The sequence below is a fragment of the Camponotus floridanus genome, unplaced genomic scaffold (genome assembly GCF_003227725.1).
Source record: "Camponotus floridanus strain SB8 unplaced genomic scaffold, Cflo_v7.5 scaffold177, whole genome shotgun sequence".
In the NCBI taxonomy this organism is placed as follows: Eukaryota; Metazoa; Arthropoda; class Insecta; order Hymenoptera; family Formicidae; genus Camponotus; species Camponotus floridanus.
Window position 1 is genome coordinate 48054 of NW_020229300.1, and position 27321 is coordinate 75374.

The following is a 27321-nucleotide window of genomic DNA, read 5'->3' on the forward strand; positions in this document are numbered from 1 at the left end:
GGCGAGATCGTCCTTGGTTTAACTGTCGGCTTATCCGTTGCGCGCAACGCGATTGGCTGACGTTTCTTCCGTAAGTCCCGCCCATCAGGTTACTGTTCAAAAGTATGTAGTTGTGTTTCTTTACGCCAAAACGACGAGTGCGCTGCTTTCCTGTATCGCTCGACTCTGGTACCTATTCAATCGTAGGAAAAATTTCAAATGAGTCGTATCGGCGCGTTAATATGCGACGGTTGAGAAATAGTCGAGTGTATGGAAAATCGCGAGCTCGTTCGAGGGTGGTCCATTATTAATATCGCTTACGGGGGGCATTGCTGTGACAACGTCCGGTCCGGGGGGGTTCATCGCGAGTAATTGTGTGTCGAGAATCGTGAAAGAAAGAGAGAGAGAGAGAGAGAGAGAGAGAGAGAGAGAGAGAGAGAGAGAGAGAGAGAGAGAGAGAGATACGAAGATAGAAAACATACGGCGACCGTGCGCGCAAGAGGAAGTGGCGGTGGCGGTGGCGGCGGCATCGGCGGTGGAGGAGGAGGAGGAGGAGGAGGAGGAGGAGGAGGAGGAGGAGGAGGAGGAAGAAGAGGAGGAGGAGGAGGAGGAGGCGGTGGCGGTGGTGGTGGTGGTGGTGGTGGTGGCGGCGGTGGCGGTGGTGGTGGTGCGAGCGTGGCGAGAAGGAAAAACACGTTTCACGAGGCAACGTCTCGTCTCGCGTCAAGAGGTTCCGGCTGAAGATATCCGTTGTCAGTGTCGTCGGCTGTGTTCATTCCGTTCGTTGTATGGTGCAAGCTTTGCGCCGATCGACGACGGTGAGAAAGAAGAGAACAGGAGTTTTATAAAACAGAAAGAGAAAGAAAAGTGTGTTATTGTTGTGCGCCGTTTCTATGGCATAATCCCAGCGAACGAGCGAAGAGAAACTGGTCAGCTGGTTTTACGCCAAGAAGAATCATTCGCAAGTGGAAGCAAGACAGTGAGAAGCCGCATACGGCGAAATGGGAGACGGAGAAATGGCGCTGGTGCCAGGTGTCCAGTATGGTTTGTCGTCGCACGACAATTTCGATGAACACAAATCTTTAATCTTCGTGAAGCTCACCGATTCATCGTATCGTGCCATCCAGGAATACCTCAAGAGCCGAGTGAGTAGTTTTTGTCATATCGAAAATTCAAGCTTTTTATATTTAGAGAGGCTAGGATCGTCATGCGTGCGCGCGCGCACGCGCGCGCATACGTTGGACGTATGTGTGTGAAGCGCACGATACACATTTACTGACACGTATGTGTATCTACTGCCGTGACCGGTGGCATGTGTACGTAATATCATCAGTGTATATTGTAATATCATATCCAGGAAAAAAGAGATAAGAGAAACATCGAGATATTCAATCGTTCATTTTCTTACTTATCATATTTTGTGCGAAATTTCGTGACGATGTCTTCGCCGACGCCTGGAAATTCTTCGACAAGCTAGCTTGATCTCTCCTTTCTCCCCTCATCTCCTCCCCACACCCCTCTCTTTCTCTCTCTCTCTCTCTCACACACACACACACACACACACACACACACACACACACACACACACACACACACACACACTCCTTTTCCCCTTGTCTCATCCTTCCTATTTCTTCTCTCTCATCTCCATCTGTTTTTTTTTCTCAAAATCTATTTTTCTTGAAAGAAATCACATTCGAGAGAGGATCGGCTCTTTTCACAAACAGCTGCTCTCTCTCTCTCTCCCCCCCCCCCTCTCTCTCCTCTCTCTTTCTCTTTTTTTCCGTCTCTTGTTTTCGAGAAAAAGTTCTTTTTCAAGAAAAAGCTGAGAATCTCTCAGCTTGAGGCCGATCCAAAAATTCGATATGCCTTCGTGTCAGTATACGATCCTCCTTTTTGCGGCATTTAAACAAACGAGCGAACGAACGAACGAACGAGTCGTGCGATGTCGACACGTCTGCTGCTTTGACAACGGTAATTACGTAATATGAGAACACGAGAGTACGAACTGAGCCGAACCGAAAAATTATATATGCATAATGAAGCCAGACACACACACTTCCGCGGCTACAGAATTTCACATATGCCGCGGTGTTCTTGAAGCATTCTTTAAAAGAAAAGTAGTTCCAACATATAATCGCATAACTTTCTTGCAAAGGATCCTCCCTCTCTCCTCGAGAAGGCGAAAACAGATGAATCATCTCACGTCACATTACATCGATAGCATGATTTCTGCTACTTAGCCCAACTAATCGCGCTCATCTGCGAATTTTTCTGCGCTCGTTTTTGCTCTTTCGCGTAATTGAATGTTTGTTAAATGCGTCATCATGGCCTCGCCAAAAGAAAAAAGGAATGTACACTTTTTATTTTTAACAGCTTTTTCCTGCTTTTGCTGCGTTTGCTGCTTTTCTGACCGCGCGTATTTTCCGTCGTTTTGAGCCGAGGAATACTCGGTCTAACGAGCATGAAGCAGTAGCGGTTGCGAATTCTTACATCAGCTGATTCTAACCTCACCTCACGGACGAGATTCGAAAGTAGAGGAATCGTGGTACGGGGTGAGACGTGTCTTCACCAAAATAACGCCGTTAAATGCAGAAATATATACAGTCTTCATATTATCTTTCGTAACGAGTCAATGAAAGATATACATATCGTATGTAATTATGTTGCGTATATTGTTACGCCGTTTATTGTCGATATCATTTTTTAAAATTTTCTTTTATTACGTGACTTTTTGTCAAAATCTTCAACTGGAATTGCATTTTATACATCGTAGCGAAACGCCATAAAGCCGAAGAAAACGGCTTCGATGAAACATTTTTACTATCCATAGATTGTCGCGATTGTCGCAACTTATCATTCGATATTTGGGAATACTTCGCTTAAAGTCATCTTAGCGTTATATTATCGCAACGATGTAAATTTGTGCGTTAAACTGATTATTGAAAATCTAGTCGAGTCTAGTAAGAAATTTAATTAAATCACACACACGCGCGCACACACACATATCAACCCGTTATTTATAATAAATAAATTCATTATTAATTCTTACTATTTTGAATCGCTGAACAATTATTATTGTGTCAGAATAAGTTTTGTATAATGATTGCGAATGACATGCATGTCTTACGTTAATAGGCAATAAAGCAACCTTATTTTTTAAATTTATCTGTGTAATTATAATAAAATAAATAGAAAAGCAAGAAATTTGAAGCCATTTACAATTATTTATGTTAAAGTTAAGAATTTTTCATGTTTGTTTGATAGATTAATTAAAATTATCCGCTTAGAATTTCAAAATAGCGAGATAAAAATACTTTTTTAATCCACGATTTTCCACGATATAACAAGATATTTACACATTGGAAAGACATGAAAAATTTGATATTCTTAGATTTTTTGTACTTGGAAAACATGGAAAATCAGGGAAAAAACATGGATTTCTCATGCAATTTTATTCTTTTTTATTTTTTCATAGCATTACAGTCCTATGTGGACCAAAAACCTTGTGCAACAATCTCCTGCCATCCTTCCCGATCTCCTGCCCGATTTCTCCAATTTTTGATGTTCATCTTCAGGTCGCCGACCACTGAGTCCAACCAAATCTTTCTCTCGGTCTTCCTCTTCTTCTGGTACCCAGCATTTTAAGCTGAAATATCTTCTTTACTGCTCTGTCTTGAGGCATTCGAATTAGGTGTCCTAGCCATCTCAACCTCTGAGATTTAACAAAGCGAGTCACCGTTTCGCCATTCACTAGAGCTTCTAGTTTAGCATTATACCTGCTTCTATACGACCCGTCTTCCTCCTTAATTGGACCGAATATTCTCCTTAGGACCTTTCTTTCCAAGGTGGCTATACGCTGGCAGTCTTCATTTTTTAGGGTATGTTAGCACGGGTCTGACCAACGTCTTATAAATCTTGAGTTTCACCATTCTGGCGAGTAGATTGGATTTTAAGAGATTTCTATGTGCGTAATAGCATTTTGACGCCATTTTTATTCTTTCCCGTATCGCAGCTCCGGTGTCAGCTGATGACGAGAAAGTTACCCCACGGTAACTAAACTGAGAGATCGCTTCGAAGCGGTGGTGTCCAATATGCAATTTTATTAGGACTCGGAAAATTTAAAAGAAGAACCTCTCAATAATTTTGCTTTTATACTGTGAATAATCGGGACGGGGAGACGTGAATTGTTAAAAATATATTCTGAATATATATCTACATTTATTTATATGCAATATTTTAATAAAATATTGAATACGAAATGCATGTTCTTTATTAATTTAGTAATGAAACATGAAAATTTGATGAAGAAATGAAAATTTTATGCGAATAGAAAAAACGTTCATCTTACAAAAGTTATTAAGTTTTTTAGTACACATTTACAAATCTAGCACTTAACTCTAAAAAGCTCTGTGCTTTTTCCTTCGTACATGAAAAATATATGTAATAAAAAAATTTATTTTAGAAAATTGCACTAAAAATTCTTCAATCATTTTTTTTGGAATTTTGAATAAAAATCTCTGTAAGATTATAGGAATAGAAAATTTTTCAGAGAATTTTCTTTTACAAGATTTGAGTGTAGACACTCTCTAAAAAAGTAAGAAAATATAAAAATGCTTAAATAATTCGATTTTTAAAGAAACGCGCGCGACGCGCAAATGTTTTTCATCGGGGAGAATTTTTTCGGTTAGATGTTAAATGGTGGTCAAATATTTAAATGAATGATCCGAGTCTCCGCGTGACACAGCTAAGAATGCAGTAGAAAACAGCAAAGGGAGAAGAATGTAGAACGAAAATAGGGTTAGTTTAAATAGCCCATTGTTTAAAAAGCGCTGCAGAATTCAAAAGCGAACCACCTTTACGATTCCAAGATTCAGATCCTGCTGTGTTGGCTGTATCTTGTAAAAGGGATGTGCCCCTTTCGAGAAGTATACAGCTGTTCTCTTTGAAACTCGAATAACTTGAACCCCGTTTGAAGAAACGGAGTTGCAACCGCATGTATATTTTACAAGTAAGAGAGAGAAAAAGAGAATACGTTTCTCTCTCTCTCTCTCTCTCTCTCTCTCTCTCTCTATTTTCTTCTTTTAATACCTCTTTTCCCTCGCTATAGACAATTTGTTTATTTGCGAAATGATTAATCGTGATTCGAATTATTATTTAGAAAGCCAGACGGAACGTTAAGTATATTGAATGAGCAATTCAGCTTTTATTGTAAAAAACTTTTATGGACATATTTATTAGGTTGATTTAATTTCTATTTTTGATTTCTGTTCAAATGACGGCATAGAATTGTGTTATATCCTCTTCGCTTAATTACTTACTACTGGTTATTCGCTTGATTTTGTGGATGTCATCATTAAAGTCGAAAAAACGTTTTGTCCTTTATTCTTTTATAGTTGTTTGTATTCCTAAATTAAATGGCAAGTAAGGCATTAAATAGCACACTAATTTTCACTTTATATTCACGCAGAGAAAGATTTTTGCAAAAATTATTTTATTTAGATTTTTATCAAACTTTCATAGCGCACTTGTATTTTTAGTTAAATTTATTCAATTTACAAAAATTTTGTAATTTATAAACAATTTTTCTAATTTTGAAAATTGTTGGTCATGTTAAGCAGCTATCAAATACCTGTGTATGTTTTCGAAATATTCAAAAGCAATTCTTTGAACACAGAACAGTTGGGTTTTTTATTATTGCCTCATCTTTTTCTCTTTCCCTTTTTTATTATTTACAATCTCTCTTTTGCACCTTTGCAAACTTTGTTTCTCCCTTTACTTCTTTTCTTTCCGAATTCTGTTCCAATTAACTGCTATTTATCATTTATTTTTATATCTCGTTACATTTTGCCGCATATTAACGCAATGCGTAACTAAAACAAATGACAAAATTTTTTTAAATAACCAAGAACAATCGTCGTAAATTAATCGATGCGGAAGGGCTATCGCGAGATTGTAAGACTCTCGTAAATTCAAACGATACGCGAATTTATTTATGAAAAGAAGTTACACGCAATTAAATATTCGCACGCGCCAAGTTGGAATTTCGATCTCGGTTTTTTTTTTTGCGCACTGAAATAATATTAAATGCTGCTAAGACATATAAGAATGGAAAGTCAGATATTAACGCACGAAGTGCATACATAAAGTACACTTTAAAACCATTAAAATAGTCTCGGTAGAGGGTAAAAGAGAAAAAAAAGTATCGCATCTCGTAATCGTGCTATTAAATTGGCGACTTACATACGTCAAACGCCTCCAATTTACGTTCGATGTAAAATAAATTATGCGAGGTGAAAGTGAATGCCAGCTACGCAGGAGACGAAAGGAGAGGGGGCGGCATGCTTCAAAAAGTAATGCCGATCGTTGAAAACCTTGAAAGTGTGTAAAACCGACTGGTCTCGGCCGATCATGATTCCACATATTCTGATTTGTATTTCTTTAACATACATATATATGTATATGCAAACGTTACATTAGAAATAGGTGAACCTTATCATAAAAAATTTGTCGTAAATCGGCATGTGTATATACGCGGGAAGGAGAGCTCTGCCTCGTGCCTCTCACTGTTGCAAATATCACTCTCGTTTGCCCCGCTATATTCTTTTCCGTGAAACGCAACACCGCAAATAAATATTCTCGACCTATTTCATAGATTACATCATACCTCGTACATTTAACAGGAGGAAAATTTAAGAGCAGTTTTTCCTTTTTTTATTTTCTTCAGTCTTGTGTTTATTCAATATTTATGTCGTTACAGACAATATTATTGTGAAATTTATATATACATATATATATATATATATATATATATGTATTTCAATATTATTATAAAATTAATGTATATTGTCTTTATATATATATATTTCTTATATAGTAGTGAATATTTGACGATGAATATTTATATTGAGAATGCATGCATGTATGTTGTACGTTACGCTCATTTCTTTCGGTTTCCCGGAATGCGGAACTAATCTGTGCTTACTTATCGGCTTATCGATGAATCGACGATTTGATTAGAAAAAGCTGTTGAATGCAGCATGAAATAGCTGCTAGATTGCGATCACACCTACTTGGGTCTTGTTGCGTGAGTCGCATTATTTATTTTACAACAGCTAAACAGGTTGGCTTTTATTTTTCAGCAATAACGCGCCCAAATTCGCATGCACTAATTGTTCGGCGAGGCGCCATGAAAAAAAAGCATGCCGTGACATTGACGACTGCACAATCGCATTTTTCTTCTCCCTCTCAAGGTCATGTATCGCATATCGATTGCCTGGAATGTAAATTAACAACGAAACTGTGTAACTTTGAGGAACAAGCTACTAGCATAATTTAGTCGCGAGTAATTAATGTCCCACACACAATTAATGCGATGATTAACGTTATTCTACAACTGTATCACGTAAATGTCATTGTGCACAAGTCTCTGGAACGGAACCGCACCATATGCACCGACGATTTTTAATAATATATATATTTTAATGAATTAAAACAAATATATAATAATATATTTTAATGACATTACGCGCGATCAGAGTTGTTGTTAAAATTTCATTACCTTTTAGATAAAAATTCATGCCAACGGTAAAAATTGCGGTATTTCAGAAAAGAAATCTGGTCGTTTCTATTAAAAGATTATAAAAATGTTGAAGTAAATATTTTTATCGATATTCGTGTCAAATGACAATGTTTCTCTAATTTAATTTTTAATTTAAAATTTTATCCAAAATAAAATAATTAGATTAAAAAGTGACATTGGAAAATGAATTAGTTTTTTATTATACAATGTCGATTATTGATTAATGATAAACGCGAATTAGATTTTCTATATTGTATGTGTGATAAAAATTTTACAATCTGCATTCTACTTATTATTATATCTTTCTCTCATATTTTTTTTATTAAACTACTAAAAATTAAAATAAACTTTAGTAACACTTACATCTTCAAAGTTTTTCTTTTAAAAATATATATTTTATTAATTAATTTGAATTTAAAAAGATTTTATTATTAGTTTATTAGTTTTGTTTTTTAAACTATAGTATTAGATTTATTAAAGAAACAAAAAGTATCTTTTTGCCCAAAGCGATATAAATATATTTCAGTGTTATGTATAGTTGCTTTTATAACGTTTGCCAATTTATATCATATCATGAATAAAGTTCGGATGAGTAACGGCCGGAATTTATCATTAGTTTTTTCAATTTATCAATAGTTTTTCACAGGATTTTTCCGGCCAATCCCGATTACGATTATCTCATAAACATCAGTTATCATCGATTATCATATAAATGATTTGAATTAAAAGAAGGAAGAAAGGGATTTTATTTTTATCAAGTCTTATATACGGGCTAGATTTTATTTTACATATACACATACTGATATTGCAGCGTTAGATAATTATGATATAGTATAATAATGATATATCTTTTCATTTGTTATTAAAGTTAAACTTATTTTAATATCGATTAATATTTACGTATATTTTCTTGTCAAGTAAAAAACCACGTGCGATTTTTGATTAATTTCCTATTGATTTCGATACGATAACATTCGTCGTGTATGGAATCGATACATCTCCCGGAGCAAATGTTCTCGATCGAAAACATTGCGTTATTATCGCGTTTTCAAACTTAAACGACATAGCGAATATATCGAGCTATCGTTTTCATTGATAAAAAATTTCGATCGAGAATAGCCGGTGAAATTATTGGCTGTTTCACCGTCATTGAAATTCGTGTCGTCTTCTGGAACGGCTTATTATCGGATGATGCGGGTGATCCCGAAAGATCGATGAGAGTCTGTCTCACACATATAAAACTGCCAGTACGAACGTGAATTGATTTGTGGAGTTGCCGGAGAACCGAATTCATTACGAATTCATGCATCAAGTATAGACTCCGCCGGGAGTCATGGCAACGCGGAATTATCCCGGCAACATTACGACACCGAGTTTAACACATAAACCCATTGTCGCGTTGTATCAGTCTGAGACTTTGAAACGATAAAGCTGCGTAAAAGCATCGTAAAAAGTTGCGGTCGTTAGGACAATGGACCCTCTTACAAGGTGCTTGAGAATGCAGTCTACGTGAACTTTGCCCTCTCCGATAGAAGATCTAAGCATTTGAAAAATTTGTGAATTTTTCCTGAGACAATTTCTCCCGTCCTTTAATTTCTTTCGGCGGAATGATTAATCAATGTGACTACGCCCCATCTTATTTTAGAATTAATCGGAGATAAATCGACTCGCGCCATTGTCTCTTAAGATCGGCTTTATATAATTTATTTTTTTATTTATTTAACGAGAACGAGTAGGGTACATGTAGAGAAGGATAGGTATAAATAGGCATAAAAGAACATCGGTGGATGCGAGAAATTAGATTATTCAGACCACGCGCATATTTAACTGATTTGGAGATAATAGATCTTAAATTAAAGTTCCCTCGAAGACGTCAAGGGCAAAATTGACTTCGTCAAAAAATTCGTTATCAAATAAGTACAATTGATTCGGTGATTTAAATTTGCCGTATGAAGTACAATGAAAATCTTCGTGCGAAACGGTATTTTATTTCTACAATCTAACTGGAATATGAAATTTTAGTAATAATTCAGAACAGGCGTTGCGAGAATAATGATCTTAAAGGAGAACTCATAATTGCATTAAACATAATGCTAATGTCGTGAAAAGTAAATGGAAATTATTTTCATTACATCGTCATGTTTCTCGGGATTTAACTCGGGCATAGATCAGCTCGGAAATTCCCATAGCAACGATGACAATCGGATCTTTGGATAAGAATCATTTGCATATTTTCGAGTTTTCGAGTAATTTCCGTCCTCTCGCGGATTATTCGCATAGCGACAAGAGTTTGACAGAGTTCTCGCGAAACAGATTTTTTTATGGTTGTGACGAAAAAATATGACTAAACAGCGTGTCTTTCGCAACCTGTGCCATAATTTTCGATTCTTGGACTTGTTCTCCCTTGGACGACTTACGCCCGCCCGATTATCGGCGGCGGGCCTTCCCTTTCGCTTTTCCTTTTCGCCGCTTTTCCTATACGCGATACACGATACGCGATAATTATCGGGTGCACGCTCAATTTGAATCATTTCCCTTGAATATTCTCTCAACGATCCGCGGATATAAAAGTGACCGACTGTGCCCCTGATGATGTTACACTTTGTAAGAATGTATAACGGTATATTTCAGTGAAACCTCGCGCGAATCTATTGTCTGGATTAAGATATATGTTTCACGTGGAAAATTTCAACGTGCGATCAAAAGAAAAGCGCCAAGAAGCGCTTTTTGTAGACTTTGAGAGAAAAAGATAAATGACGATTATATAATTATGAATACTACTATCTATTTGAGAAAAAATATTATATAAAAAATTCGATTGCACTTTGATGTAAACTCTTATTTTTTTTATCGTTTAATCGCAGCTTTTACCGCAAGAAATATCCCATTGTTTCGTGCAAACGTTTTTTTGTAAGAGGGCATTCTTTTAGAGCCAGAAAAATGTTTACTTCTTCCAATGCGATAGATTGTTGACTTTATTAACGGCATTTTCTCCTTCATCTTCTTTTTTCTCCAATATCTCGTTTTGCGCTCATATCGGCTCATCTGTCGTAGGTTGATGAGAAAGTAATGCGATTCAAACTCCGATCGATCTCTTGTGCGAACGTGTAAAAAGATTTACGACTGATTGTAAGAATTTCCTCCGAGGCTTGTCTCGTTGGAGATAATTATCCCAATAGTCATCTCTCTATACGAATTTTTCAGACGACATTTACATAGCGCTTGGATTTTATCGATACTTGGTTATCCCACCTCGCGGGCGATTAATAAACCTATGCCTAGTACGCATAAGTATAAGTTAGTTGACCGTAAGAGATGGTGATCGGTACCGGTATAGAGCGGATCGGAAAAGGTTAATATATTGTACGATGGAAAACGCGCGACACGCGCGAATGCCGAAGTTGCCGCCAAGTTTTTATGGCGAAGTCTCGAGATGGCGGGCGTAAAAAGATCGGTGAAGGGAGAATGATGCGATTCCTCGATGTCGGTGTGCGGTATTCCGTGTGATTATCTAGGTGGGCAAAGGCTTTCTCCTAGGAAGGCCTTTGAGAGGCGTCCTTTCTCTCTAAGGACGTCGGGGCGTTGAAAGACGTTTGTCTCAAGGCCGTTGCTCTTGTACAAGAAATTAATGCTACATGCTCACTTTGCAAACTGGGAATCGAATCACGCCCCGTCGTCCATGCTTTTACCATAATAGTCGCGCCCGCGCGCAAGTCGGAGTATTATCGTAAATTACTTAATGAGAAAATCCTTTTGGATTAATCCGACCGCCGTGAGCGAGGCCCTCGTGGAAATCTTCAGGCGCTTTAAGTACGATACCGGATGTGAATGTATAATTATCGTAGAAGCTCTCCTTGGCGCTGATATTGGAACGATAAAGGGTAGCGATCTCGGGATTAACGTTCCAATTGCCCGTGTAAATATCTCACGTCTCACTGTTTACGCGCTGCGTTTTTTATAATAATATAAAAACTGAGATACAATATGAATTATCTTTTCTTTACAGATTTTTTTGCCTCCTATTTTCTACTTTCTATTTTATTCTTTATTTTATATTTTTTATTTGCGTATAATAAATACTGAGATAATGTGTGTAAAAGAAAAAGATTATCGAAAAGAAAATCAAAGCTGTTGAATATTAGATAAAAGTATAACGCGCGATATTGCCTTATTCGAGCATATACTCTCTTCTAATTACCGATAATTATGTATCCGCCCTAACTGCTACACAGGCGCGAAAGTTTTTATATTTTCAACAACACACACGAAGCAAATCGCATGAACGAGGCGAGGTTTAAAAAAGGATTCTCGGCCGCGTTAATCGTTCACGGGGATTTCCCGGCGTTTTATCATAATACCATAGGCTTTCCCCGTTGGAGAACGTGTACGCGCGCGCTGAAAAATTCTCACCTCGAGATCATTTACGCGTCGTCCATCTCCCTACGCTTACAATTAAAATGTCCTTCTAAAGGAATATATTTTGAAACATTTCAACGAGCGGCAATGAAGGAGAAAAGCGCAAAACCGCTTTATTATATACGCGGAGCGATTACGACAGAATATTTTGCACGGAAATATCTCAAAGCTCTTAGGTCCTTATTGAATGTCTATTTTCTTAAGAGTACAAGACACATTTATCTGATCTGGGAAACTTCAAATATATTAGTGCAAATACAAAGCTAATTTCGTCAAAAATCGATGGTACTACAAGTAGTATATACTCTCCTCTTATCCTACATGTACTTTTATACTTTTTGTTGAATATTTATTCCATACATATAAATCTCGTTAAATATTAATAAACAGTGTTATATTAGATTTACGGAACCTATAATTTGAATTTGAAAATACTTCCTTACTACAGGTTATAAAAAGAAAATTGAGTATATTTGAAAACAACTAAATTTTTATTCAATCAATAATAAATTGTTTTTTTTTTTCCTAATTTAGGAAATTAAATAATATACATGCATTTCTATCAAATTCAACAAATTTAAACTGTATATATAAATTGTAGAATTACCGAATTGTCTTAAAGTTGATTTTCGAAATTTAAATAAAACCAATTTTTCGAATTATGAATCGAATTCCTTTTGTTAATAGAACCTTCTCTGAAGATGAAATTAATGCAATTAAATGAAATTAATTGAAAATATATGCTTTATCTTAAATTTACTAATTATAGTCAATTCAGAATCAATTGACTATAGGGAATTTAATATTGCACAAATCTAACATACATCTAATAACGATTAAGGAACATAATTGCGCTTTATTCGGTATACAATCGTTGATAGAGAAATCTAAGGTCCGAATTCATAGTCGTTTCTCAAATCTTAAGACTAGAGAATTTCTTAAATCTATCCTAATACGATACATTCCATTGATTGAGCTATCCTATTCAACCAATAAAATGGTCGCATTAGGATAGATTCTCTAGTCTTAAAATTTGAGAAACGACTATGAATTCGGACCTAAGAAAACCGCTCAAGATTCAGCATTTAAAGGATTCAATTGTTTACTTTCATAATAATTGTACAATAGACCATGTATAATGGTCTAGTATAGTAAATCGAAGGAAGCTTAATATTCTTACATTTATTTACTATACGATTTCACAATTCAGTATTCTTATTTCCTTTTAGAAATGGTGCAAGCTCTGAATTGCAATAAATTGCTCCGTTCTTCTTCAATAAGTAATCGTCTATCAAAATTTGCTTCAATTGCGTGATTTGACATATCATCGTCTGGATTTCCAATGCAAACATAAACAGCAATGGTGATATAGGAATTAATCACAACAGTTGAAAGATATTCTTCGATAGACAGGTATATCTAATGCGCCATCCGACGCGGAACATAACGGCTGTTATCGATACGCGCTTCCGGCTTTCGATGAAAACAGGTCGAACACGCTTTGAGAAATTTCTTCAAGATGATTTACGCATTACGCACATGTTTACATCGGAAGAAAAGTTCATTACTAGATTCACCGCAATATTATGCTTGCCACTTATACGCTTGATTTTATCATAATTTTCATTTATATTAAATCGTTACTATAAAAGCTATAAAAATTCGATGAACTGCATATATCTTCTCTTACATATTATATTGTATATTGTATCTTGTCTCTCAAGATTCTTGAAAGATTTACTAGAGTGAACGAGACTGTTTAACTTTCATCATTTTAATTTCATAATTTTATTCTAATTATATTTTTATATCTAAATATTATATTTGTTACATTATCTTTATATTTATAATCACAAAAAATTAATACTTATTACTACACTTATTTTTAAGCACACACACACACATATGAAAAAATTAAATATAAGTTCAATTGCATACACGCTACAACGAATTTATATATCATAATAAAATGTTAAATAGAGCATGCACAAAACAAAAACATGATATCTTTATTTTGCCGCTACTGAGACTTTTTTTTTATATCACATGTTATCATGTTTTCATACGCGTCATCTTCTCGATAAAGTCATATAATTTAAAGCGAGAAAGAGAGAAAAAAGCGCGAAAAAAACAAGGAAAAATAAATATACACGCACACATATTTAAAAAAATATCGTTACTTAAGCATTATGTGAATTTTCGTGAAACGATAAATCATTTTTCTATGGTAGTTTTTTTCAATTTTTCAATAAAGTGTTATCTTGAAACTTGATTAATTGTGAACTGTTCAAAATTAAAAAAAAAAAAAATAGGATTTATTAGACTTTAGTTAAACTTATACTATTCTTTGTCTATCTTGCGATCTTTTAAATGCTCCTAAATGGCGGATATAATTTGAAACTTGACTTTCTACTAATGCATTGCGCTGGCATCAGATTATCATCTGACTGAATAATTGTAGACTGAAAAGGTGACAAAGGGACTGATGAGCATGCACATGACTCTGCATTAATATTGACTAACAAAAAGATAATATTAAAAAAAATAATATTTAAAAAAGATAATATTATGAAAAACTCTTTTGCGAGGAACACAATTACTACGCAATTAAGAAAAAGATAATAAATTACAGCATACGTTTTATCTGCGTTACATTATACAAATAATTTTTCTGTTTTTCCTCTCGTTTAAAAATTCGATCCGGTTCTCTTACATTTATGATGGCGTTGTCAATCCAAGGTTAAATAAGATATTTATAAGATACGTAATAATTACAGTATTTGAGATATTCTCATCGCAATCCAATTGCACAATACGCTTGTAAAATCGTAATTTTTAACAAGACCGATGAAAAAATAATTTAATAATTTTGTGAAGTAGAAATCGTACTAATTTCTAATTAGTATGTAGTAGTTTATGCAACATATTTCGATTCGCAATAAGAAACATTTGCTTTCACAGATCTGTCATTACAATAGTGCTCGAGTGTTCCATCTTGAAAATTCCATCATCAATTCATAAGTGGTGTTTATCGCATGAGCTCGATTAAAATTCTTAAAGTTCCAGAATTGCATCCTGGATATGCATCGCGTTGATTTTCTTTCCGAATAGTTTACCGCGGTACTAAACATCTTTTTCTGGCATATGCCATTCGTTGTTTGAAAAACTTGTCGCGGAAACAATCGTCTTATGCGATCGTCATCGTATTAATTTTTTATCCTTAATACCATCATGAAATTAAACCGCGACTAATTGGAATACATATTCGGCTGGCGAAATCACAATTTTATATCGATATATAAGGATACGTTACTTGAAGTTACGAGTATCCGCTTCTTGCAATATAATTGGTGAATTGGTTAGTAAAAGAAATCGATAATAAAAAAGCACCGTATCATGTAAAAAAAGAGCTACAATATAATGAGTCACATGTTATAGATTTTTATAAAATCGTATTATGTGTGTGTGTGTGTCTAGATTATTAAGAAATATATATGAATAAAATTGATTTTTACTTGAAAAATTCAATTCTATTGGTTCGGAACAAACAATTTTAACACTTGGAAATATATATCCGTAGCAAACATCTAATATACGGTCTTGGTTTTTTAATACCAAAATGGGACGATGAAACGATTTGTACAATTTCATCAAAATTATCCGAGCCTAACCTCCTGACCTCGATTTTTCTGGTCTTTCTGACGAAAGTGCGAAATAATAGCGAGATAATGGTGTCCTCAGACCTACGACATCGTAATTGCGGCGCAGTTTTTAGACGCGAATCGTAATACTAATAAATTTATAATACTAAACACGATAGCGACAATAACAGATGTAGCGACGAGTGTAACCACGCGATTCTGTTCGCATTTTCTCGATTGTATACGTGGGAGATGTAAGGTTAATGACGCGGGAATCTCGAATGTTGCAGGCATCGAATTGGTAATAACGCTTGGTGAGATTTAAAATTTTACTCCTCACAACGATATTTTTTGCCAGCACGCGAATGCAAACATCTTGTGGCCTGAAATTAACGGACAAGTAGCTACAAAAAGAAACGTCAAACGTCTTGATAGATGCGTTCGATCAGCCGATTCAAGCGGCAAGACAATCTACTATGTATGAGAAAGTTCCGATAAATTTACGTTCAATTGTACATACGTTAAATTATACTGAGAATCTCTTTTGCGAATGTTTTAACATTATGTGTTATAATTTCGCAAAAGGACTACTTAATGTGGTAAAACTTTATTCAATCTTTTATATATAAAACCGAAAAATTAATCAAATTCCACTGTAATCAAACTTTTCAATAATCGCTAAATTAACGAATTTCGGTATTATTTTCCTGGTTGATCCAATGAAATGCATCCTTTTGTTCTTTTTGTTGCCTCTCTGTCTGATTTACAGTGCTCCTTTCACTCTGCTCTCTTAGACATTGATCGCGATCACTCGTGCATGTACGCATACATGTACACGATGTGTGTGCGCGCGCGCGCGCGCGTGCGTGTGTGTTACGTATCGTCGTCGCACATATGATTGTCTCACAATCATATGTGCGTCGCCGCGGTGTCACGAATTATAAGGTGTAGGTTGCGTGGTGACATTTCTATCCACCTACGAGTTTCTGGCGCGAGCGCTTAGTTTTGATACAATTTCCTTTATCAACACTGAGAATCGTATAAATCATGATTTCAACAATCGAATTGAAAAAAAAATGTACGGAAATGGAATGTATCCATTTTTTTAAATATCGCAAGTCTTTTGATACAATGTCGTCCGATATGCATGCAGATTCGATTTCAGTGTAATAAATCGCGTTTTTTTGTGCGGCTAAACGATTATAATACACTTCGATTGGTAAAAATTATTATTATTACATTGAAACGAAGAAATTACATGTGTGTGATTATACATGTCGTGAAATGTAATAGAAGAACATATTAGCTTTATGGTAAAAGTAGAAATTATATATAATACTTATTAGTATTCACATACAACTCATCTCATTATTCATACATTGCTTCGTATTTAATATATTTTTAAATTTTTAAAGAAGGCACACAAAACAGGATACGATCTGTATGCGCGCATATAACATATGTGCGTGCGCGCGTGTGTATGTCTATATTATAAAGAAATATCTGCGCTTTCAGATTTTCTTGCGCGAGCATTCGCTCAAATTCTTACTCGTATATAATCTCTCATTGTCTTTGAGCGCTGTTTTTTTAGCCTTTATTGTCTTTCACTCACAAAGACAGTGATTCGCGCTACTTGTTGTTCTCGAGGAGTCGGCGTCGAGCAACCTCCAACTTTTACTCCGCGGCGTGATTTAACTTTGTAAGAAGATACCGTTCTCTCATTCACTTAACTGCGTACGGTTATCCGACACGAGAAGGATAGTGCGCGCACACATCCGACGTTGTATATTTTCCCGTTTTCGCTTCCCCGTCAGCGGCATGTAAACATGATTTACATGTATGAATCGCAATATGAATAGCAGTGACTCGTACGCGAGAAAAGGAGAGCTTCTTTCCGCGTCTGCTACTCTGTGTTATCGAAGCTCTCTCTGTCAATATCGACGTAGCTTCCGAGCCGTAACCGCACTTGTCGCGTTCCCATTCCGAGTACCCGTGACACTTGACAACGTGTCCGATGTCTGTCAAGAGTTACTCCATCGTCTCGCCCTGTCGACGCCCTCTAGATACCACCGAGTCTCCGAAGCCGTCGAGTTTCTACGGATCGATAATCAACGGCGCCCTTTCCGCCGTGTATCATCATTCGTTTGTGCTTTATCATCAGCGTGAAGAAATCTTCATTTCAAAATTTAAATTATGTTTTGATTATATTTTATATTTGATTAAATATGTTTTAATTATGTTATTAATTGTAATAATTTTGTTATTTACAAATTTAAATTTTGTTATTAAATTAGTATCATATTATAATTTTTAAAAATTTTGCAACATTCCATTGTGATTTTTAATCGAGATATTAACGTGTACGTACAATTCTTTGTCGTCCCAAAAGGTGGATCTAAGGAACGAGAAACTGATTCTCGATCGTCTGAAGGATTGATGAAAATTGAAAATACGCGGAGTATATCACATTTGCATGGAAAATAAAAGGAGTTATTTCGAACGAAATTAATTTTGTCTGCAGTGAGTTTCCGGTGAATTAATTAAGCCACTGTGTCGTTTAAGATAGGTGAAAAAGTGCGATTTGCGCGATTCGTAAAAATATCGCGGACGTAAGGTCGGGATAACTGTCGCGTACGCTCATAATGTGATAAACGTCGAAAAAAGAAATGAGAAGTAAACCGCAACTTCATTCGGGACGATATCCGTATTTGCATTCTACAAGCGATGATATCGAGTTTAATGATATCATTTTATATTCCACGCGTCATTACTCGCTTACCGCAATTTAAGCGTTTTCTCTCTCGAAATAAACGTCCGAGAATGAGCAATTATCGTGGGCGCGCATCGTTTCCCGGTTCCCTGTGGAAAAGCCTGTGGTTATGTACGCTGAAAAGCCGTGCGCAAAATATTTAATCTCACAACTTCTAAATTAAAATACTTTTGACCAACAATAGCGTTGCACGATTATAAATATTTCGTTTCATCATTGCAGCTAACGATCATGAGGATGTCACGACTCATTCTAAATATATGTATATGTATAATCTATCTAAATATATGCGCGCGCGCGCGCGCGTGTGTGTGCATGCTGATTTAATTAATAGTTGAAATTTACAAAGAGATTTATTATAATTAATAATTTACAATTATATATAATTATATTATAATTATAATTAATAATTTTTGATTAATTGAGTTATTCTAATTAAATGTGAAATCTCCCGACTTTGAAAATATTGAAAAGGATGCTAAATTTTCATCATAAGAATACATTTCGCAAAGATGGAATATAAGGTTGAGAAACTTCATACGCATAACATTCGTAGAGAGTGTAGCAGTATCTCGTGTATGAATGGTTGAACTCAATGTGGCCGGATAAACACGTCCCTACGGAGCAGATGGTAGTCGACATGACACAAATGCGAGTACACAGATGCATAGGAGGTAGTCATCGATGTAGCATCGACACGACCAAACTCGGAAACGGGAATTGTGGTATACGTGAGAAGGATCCCTATGTCCTAAGCTATCCCTAATGCTTACGGGGATTTACCGAAGTTGACAAGAGCTTTCCGTCGAATGATTCGAGATCTTCGATTCGAAAAAACGAGATTCGGTCCTTCTCGTCGTACCCATATTTGGCGTCCGGTTTCTCTCTCTCTTTTTCCATGTTGTCCATCTGCCCTTAAGAAGGTAACGCACGAATAATGGATTGTCCGGTTTTTCCGTATTGCCCCCTCCCGCCCCCTCGTTTTTTTTTCAGCCTCGAAACAATTTTCCTCTTATTATCCGCAAGCTTTTGTCTCCATCTACTCTCCACGAGACGCTTTTTCGCCGAGGAAAGAAGAAATAAAAAAGAGCGTCGTCCCGACAGGACGGCAGAATCTATTGTATCCCGAGTTAACTGAGTTTGCTCTTGTTGGTAATTCGATTGTCATGTGGCCGCGCCGTCTGGTAATTTAAATCCGTCCACCGATGGTAAAAAACTATATACGACGAGATCGCTGTTATTAACTGTACCGAATTACGTCGCATTGCGTATTTTCTTCTCTTCCCTTCCTTTCTCCCCACCCATCTGTTTGGAAATATTTCCGGAAAAACGATCGCGTAAAGGCCCTGCGAATTACACAATTACGCGATTTATTTATCGTATCGCGTTTTGTACACGGACGGTAAATTTATTCCATCTCAAATCTCGCGCACGTTCCACGACGATTTACAGCCTTGTAACAATTATTGCTAGTAAAAAATACATTATACGTAAACGCGCGTGTCATTTTGCAGGATATTCGTAAAGCATTGAACGTTCAACTTTTATAAAACTAGTGTTTTCTTCAAAATTTTTCGATAATATGAAGGATGAGACAATTTTTCCTTTAAATATGCGAAATTGACAGTAGGGAGAGAGAGAGAGAGAGAGAGAGAGAGAGAGAGAGAGAGAGAGAGAGCTGTTTTTTAAATATTAAACTTTGAAAATTATTAAATCTTATGTTGCATAATTTACTTTTTAGAAATTAAATTTTAATAAGAATTAAATGAAAAATTGGAACTTTGTATTTTTCTTAGCATATTAATAACAAATTTTCAGGCAGATGCTGTTGGTATTGATACGAGAGATAATTAATCACAGAGAGATTACCAGAGGAAGCACACTTTTATTATAATTTTCGTTAATTTGCGTCACGCTAGTGAATCGTGTCTCGTCGCTAGTTTGGAGTTTGGATTTTTCAATGCTATTCTCTCTTTTTATTCTTTTCCCTCTACTATCCAACTTGTACGTGCTACATATCCAATCTATCTATCGAGAGGCAAACGGGTGACTTCGTTGTACAACAATGAGATAATAAAAATAAAATTTACAAATGGAAGAAGAAGAAAAAAATCAAGTTGACAGAAAAAATGCTGCTTTTACAACGATCCCTTTTCTTCTAAATAAATAAGGCGTTAATAATACTTAAAATATCGACTGTTATTTTTCTGCAACTCGCCGACGTGATGTGGACGTGTACACGAATCTTTTATCCGCTTATTTCTTCCGGGATATTCCGCTTTTTATGCACGAAGCGAATTAAAATGGATTTCGCTGTTCGAGAAGAGCAATCCTTTCGCCAATTCGCGCAGTTGATTGGATTATGGCAATCGATTGGCCGAGCAGGGAATTCAATTTCTTCTTTTCCCAAATGCGGTGCGCGCAAAACTTGTTTGACATTTACAGACACGCGTAATCATCCCGATCCCGAGTCCGAAGTCTATCGCGGCTCATTGTACGCGAGCTTCAGCCAACGATGATCGCGCGACGCTGTCGTGGAAATATTAATTCTCAGCGTAACGCGTGATTTATTGGAGATAGCGCTGGCGCAAGACGTTCTTCCAGCACCCCATAATTGTGACCGATAGTCTTTACGTGCCTATCGTTTTGCCTCGTGTCGTTTGCGTAACACTGAACACGATATATCGAGCTTTCCGCTTTTTTTACCCGCGCAATGCTTTTTTTTTGCTATATTATTCTTTCAACTGTTCAAAAATCATTTTTAATTTTTGAATAGGATAGTGAAATTTGTAACAGCGGACAATTTTATAACGAACCTCATGATTTTCATAATGAACCATAATGATCCATCTTTTTTTCTTCGACGCTCACAGTTATATTTTATTGAATTTTATACGGAAACTCTAATCTTTAAAAAACACTCAACGTAAAATTTATCTCTACACTATGCAATCACGCATTGCAAAATAATTTTTCCTGCGGTGTGATAGCCGCCACGAGGGAAAATAACGGCGGATATCGATGTAGGCAGATCGGGAATGGAAGCTACGAGAAAGTAGCGGCTTGTATGAATGCATTTTGAAAGGCATACGTTTGAAAGTGACGACGGACAAGGAGGCTTAGAAACAATGCGTTGCGCGCGTTTAAATAGACGACGAAGCAGTGCTCTGCTCACATTTGTCGCGGCCACGCCTAATCGTTCTCGGCGCCCGGATCTTTCAAATCCAATTCGCCGATTGTCGTTCGTAAATTCCGCGTATAATCATCACGAGTTTATTCGTGACAAAGTCGAAAGCAAACGCCTCTTAATCACCCGTAAATCTAATCGTTCTTGTAATAAATTCTTTGCATTTGCGCCTTAAAAGCGCAATTTTTCATTATAAATCTTCCATTTTCTTAAGTTTCGATAGTGTTTCGGGATTCTCATGTATGATTCTCGACACGATAGACATCTTTTTCAAAACTTGAAACAAAATACATAACAAAAATGATTCGCTTTATATCATGAATTTATATAGACTGTATAAATTTTGTTGGTCTCCTGTCAAGAGGCTGAAATGTCGACGGTTCATGACTACGATCCAGCTTAAAATCCAGCTGTAAAATCGCCCGATGAAAATTGATCGGTATACGCGCATACAATATATACTATAAAGTAATTGCGCCCATTAAACATACAAATTTGTACAAAGTAGAAATATAAGGAGGAAAAACCTTGTACAAGTAATTTAGTTAAATAGAAATATTTTAAATGAAAACCCTGTTATACACAAAATAGTTGTTTTTCAAAAAAATAATAATATTAAAGAATTAAAAATTTACTTAAAAATTGAAAACTGAAAAGTAATATAAAATAAAAAGGTGAAAAAATTTTAATTAAAAAAACTTGGCGCTGCCAATTTTATTAGTATATTGTTCACAGGTTACGTAAATGTCTAAATTTTCAAATATAAATCAATATAAATTGATTAAAGAAATTAAATTTAAATTAGATTAATAATTAGAATAATTAGAATATGTTCCAATTTTTTTTCAAATATATATTTAATTGGAATATATGCCAATTTTATCGGCATACTTGATACGTACTATATATATATGTACTATATGTGCACGTGTTGTCCGCGTGCATCAATCGTGTACGCCATGTATACGTGTGTGTACGTATGAAGGGAGGCAAAATGAACAGCAGGCTGGAGTTCGCCGCCCGAGAGAAAGTGAACCAGTTGGCGGTGTTGGCGAATTTCTCGTCGCAGCGAGGTGAATAAGCGCGCCATGTGCTGCCTGCTGCTGTCTACCTGTTGCGAACCGGCAACCGTGCAACTCTCGTCGCATGGCTCTCGATTATACCCGTGTCGAAAGCAATTAATCGAGAGCCGACCGGTAAATGAGAGATTTTTGGCGAACCGCCTTCCTTTTTCGTTGGCATATACCGCGAACATCTGATTATGGACGCGCAAGTAGGCAGTCGTTACTGATTTCGCACTTTTGTCGCACTTATCTGCGTAAGCATAAAGCGTAATCCCCCTTGAAAAGAATTATTAATCATAAATTAAGCTCGTATCAAGAGAGTAAGATGTTTGGCTCTTTAAAGTCTTGCGTGAGCCGGTACATGTCTTCATTACCGATTCGCGGATTCTACTTGGACGAAATCAGTTGTGTAATAATTGCAATATTAATCATGCGATTGACATTTTGCATCCGTGATAATCCATAATATGCGCTCGTAAGATGCATCTCATTCATCTGACGATAAAATAGTTCAATTGGCTAATAAAAACAATTTTACAGTTTAAATGAGTTGCTCACGAGTATAGATGCCGCGTAGCATAGTTGTGTGTTTAATTACTTAATTAGATGGTTTCTTATCGCGCATTATTACAGCGATCACCGCTCTGTATTGGTTGGTAGCAACAGCAATAACAGCAGTTTATTACGTATGCATTCAGGGTTAAAGAACCAAAAATACGTTCCCATTTTCCTAAGAAATGAATTTGCAAAACGTTCCCAGTTTGCATTTCCCGGCGTAGAATATCGCGACCGATGTGTCTGCCCTCTGCCTTCTCGTCCAAAATTAGATGAGAAATCAAAATGAAACTCAAAAAGTGACGAATGAATAAAAATGTAAAGTCATTTGTTGAAAGCGTACTTGCTTTTATGCATATATATATATGCATGAATATATAAGTTTCTATAAGTAAAAAGAATTGTCCTTTATCTGAAAAATAAAATTTATCTCTTCTTTGAAAGAGATTAAAAAATCCACTTTTTTTATTGGTATTTTATCTATCTATATATATATATATATATATATATTGAAATATATATACACACACACGTGTATGAAATTAAATGCTAACTACAAACTTTATTCTACTGTAAAACGTAATTTCAAAGATTTTTGAACGCAAAATTGTTAAAAAAACATTTTCCGATCATGTTTATCGAAGACTTTTTATTCAGAATTAAATTTTCCTATCAGATCACAGAGTCTGACTGGAACGTCAGGGCTCCTCTGTGTGTGTGTGCGCGCGCGCGCGCGGGTGTGTATAAATTTTAATGTATATATATATATATATATATATATATATATATAGCAATTGATAACGACACGACGACTCATCAAATCGAGGAAAACCACAATCATTATGAGAAGAAAATTTCTGTAAACACGATATTCAGTCGACATAATTAATCGACAAAATTCGAATATTCTATTTGCTGGCAATTAACGAATCGATCGCCCCGTCAAATTCACCCAGTTGAATGCGCAAATGAAACAAATAATTAATCTGTAATAATAATGAATAACCTAACTCGTATAGACCATGACGAGTTGTGTCGCTAACGCACGGGAGATCAGACCCGAGATCCAATTCTCGTAGAAAACGGATAAAGGGTCGCCGTCGCTGCCACCGCCGTCGGGGGTGAGAATGCGATGCGTAAGAGACGAGGAGAGAGAAGTCAGGGGAATTGCGCCCAGGACGAAGAGTTATTGACCTGCCGCCCCGAGGAGGTTCTCTTGTTTGAGAGAAATGGCTGGCTGGCAAGAACCTTGTCGAGGACGCACGAAACGTTTTCGTCAAATTAAAATGTAGAGAATAACGCGGATCGGTCTCTGTGTTCTCTATCGACAAAATCACGTTTTGACCTACGTTTTATCTTACATCCTTTACATTTTATATTTACGTCTCATATATTTATATTTATATTGATTCTTATAATAACATATGAATGCAAATTATACAAAATGTCACGAGCCCCTTGCAAATTTAGTCTTCTACTTTTCTAATAAACCTGTTATCTCAAATTTTTCATTTCTCTCCTCCTCGATCATTTATTTACTTTCTCATAAATGTTGTCACATAAACGAGTTTAATCAACGAATGATAAACTCCTTCCCTCTCATATTTCCGACCATATTTGAGGCCAACGACCCGCGTCAACAATACCGATGGCGACGACGAAATTTCACTTATTCTTCGCCGCGGGAGAGAAAGACTTATTCATCCCCTTTCAGAGGGAAACACTTTGTCCTCTCGACACCACGTGGATGCGCACGCGTGCGTGTAGTCGATGACTATCGTTAATTTTCGAGCATCGCACAAGGGGCATTCCGTTAAACTCCCCTGCGCAAAACTGCCTTTTGTTCTAAGAATATTTCTTCAATCATGTCTCCGAATTAAAGGGAGATATTTAACGATATTTTTCATTAAATCGTTAGGTCCATTAAAATCGATAAACACGAATGCGATTGTAACATTCGGCGATTCGACGAGACGCTCTTTCGAATAAGATAAAGTAATCGAAGGCAGGCGATTATTAGAAATAATTAAAATATGTAATAAATCCCTTTATTGAGTGAAAGCGACCAAGTAGGGCGACGCTCGATTATCCCCGTCGCGTTTATGTAATACGCCGTACAAGAGAGTATAATTATTCGTCACATTACGCCGTAAATTATACAACCCACAAGCACATACGGGATATTTGTCATGCGAGCACGACAGAGAGAGAACCCCCTGTAATGGACTTCTCTACCGTTGTCGAACTCCGTACGTTATTTTTTCCATAGACTATCAAAGTATAATCATCGTTGCTCCAAGTTCCTCGACCATGAGGAATTATCGCGAAAGCATACCGTTTCGCACGAGCCGCTGGTGATGTAGAAACATAGATATTAGATAAAAATCAAGTAATATCATTTGTAAGATATTTATTTTAAATAGTAATAGTTTAATCTTTCACACTCGTAATAATTTCAACTCACGACCAATAACAACATATTTTGCTCATGTAGATTTCCATAGATATTACAACAAAAATTATATATCGCTACTTTTTTCCTATCCTATAACAGCATTGTAGCACGTGGAATTTATAGCGGCAGGTTTCTAATAATTCTTTCTAATAAATTCAAGCTGTCCCATTGTCAAATATTAATCATTGAATATTAAACATTGAATAAATATGAATTTCTACAGCGAGTGAATTATTACAGTTAGAACGATCTTTGTGAGAAACGATTTTTCTGTATTAGTAGAATCAAATTTTATAGGTAGCGACAATATGGATAGGCGCGACAAGATTTTTTTCTAAATTTCGCTGACAGTTTTAATATAAATTCCATCTTTCAAATAAAAATTCTATCTTTGTCATTTAGATAGATTAGTGCAAGACGTATTATAATATTTGCTCATCATTTATCGATCTCAATTAATTTTTCATATCTAAATAATTGTTGCTGTAATAATTGTTGCGGGACTACTTTTTTGAATAAACAATTCAAACAATCGAAAGTGGATGTATGAATATAAAGGGCTGATATATACTGTATCGCATACGAATTTAGCTGTGCATCCAAAAAGAGAAATTATTTTCAATATTTTCAACAAATTATTCTTCTTTGCCGTGATATTCCAAATTCGCTACATTTTTCATTCTTGCGCACTCAAAGAAACAGTCTTACAAACTGCACTTTTCAAACAATTTTCTCGATGCAAAAAATTAATCGAGACAAATAAATGATTAACAAATGTAACATACGCATTATCGAAAACAGAGAAAATATTTCGATACGAGGCAAACACACATCGCGACTTATTCAACACATATTCCACGAGTATTATTATAATTCTAACCGTTGTAACTTCTTTTTGAAACATTTTCGTGCTCTTTCGATAACAGATATAAATGAACGATGATGCTTTTTTAGCGGCCGACTTTCCCTTTTTCAGATTATGCTCGTATATATTTCACGCGCACAAAATGACGCGTTTTTACATTCACTTTATGCGGGCCTAATCGCCCGCGCTTGCTTTGTCAATTGTCAACGTCCGATTGCTCGCGTGTGAACCAAGTTGAACGAGCACGCGGTACCGAATAATTACGCTAATCGATCCCTTATTCGAATTAACTGCTGCTGTAACACACCTACAGTGACGAACGTCTGCGGTTGGAATTCTCCGCGAATTCATGCGACTTCGCTCTTCATCCGCGCGGCTTTGTCGATTTGCGAATAATGGACATTTCTCGGTAATGTTCGATATCTTTTCATATCTTTTCATATGATATTTCTTTATCGCTACATAATTTCTCAAACGGTAGTTTGAGAATATTTTTGCGCAATAACTTAATCGCTTAGCTCTTTTTAATTAATTATTTATGCATTCGCGCGATCTACATTTATAAAAAAAGAGAATTAATCTTGACTCTTTTTCTGTTTCAGGATAAGATCATCGAGAAACCTAAAATACAGTTCCTACAAAATGAAGGGGTGAGTCAAAGCGATAATATTTTTCTTTCTTTTCTATCATGTAAATTGTTAAAGTCGTACGATGATTACAACATTAAGCATCGCTTTATCGGTCAACTACGCTACTAAAGATTCACTATAGGAATAGCCAGAAATCCCATTGCTGGGCCAGTCATGG

The 27321-nt window shown here is 36.0% G+C and overlaps 1 protein-coding gene across 2 annotated transcripts in view; it reads left to right on the forward strand.

The window, feature by feature from the left end:
* The first annotated feature begins 617 nt into the window (after positions 1–617).
* The window catches only part of LOC105250173 (RNA polymerase II elongation factor Ell), a 74736-nt gene continuing 48032 nt past the window's right edge, over positions 618–27321 (forward strand). For both annotated transcript variants that reach the window (XR_003122595.1, XM_011256170.3), the window contains exons 1-2: positions 618–1124; positions 27117–27164. Coding sequence is in view for 1 of the 2 variants with exons in the window: in XM_011256170.3 (XP_011254472.1) it covers positions 981–1124; positions 27117–27164 (192 nt within the window). In the remaining variant the exon portion in view is untranslated. The remainder of the gene's footprint in view (positions 1125–27116; positions 27165–27321) is intronic.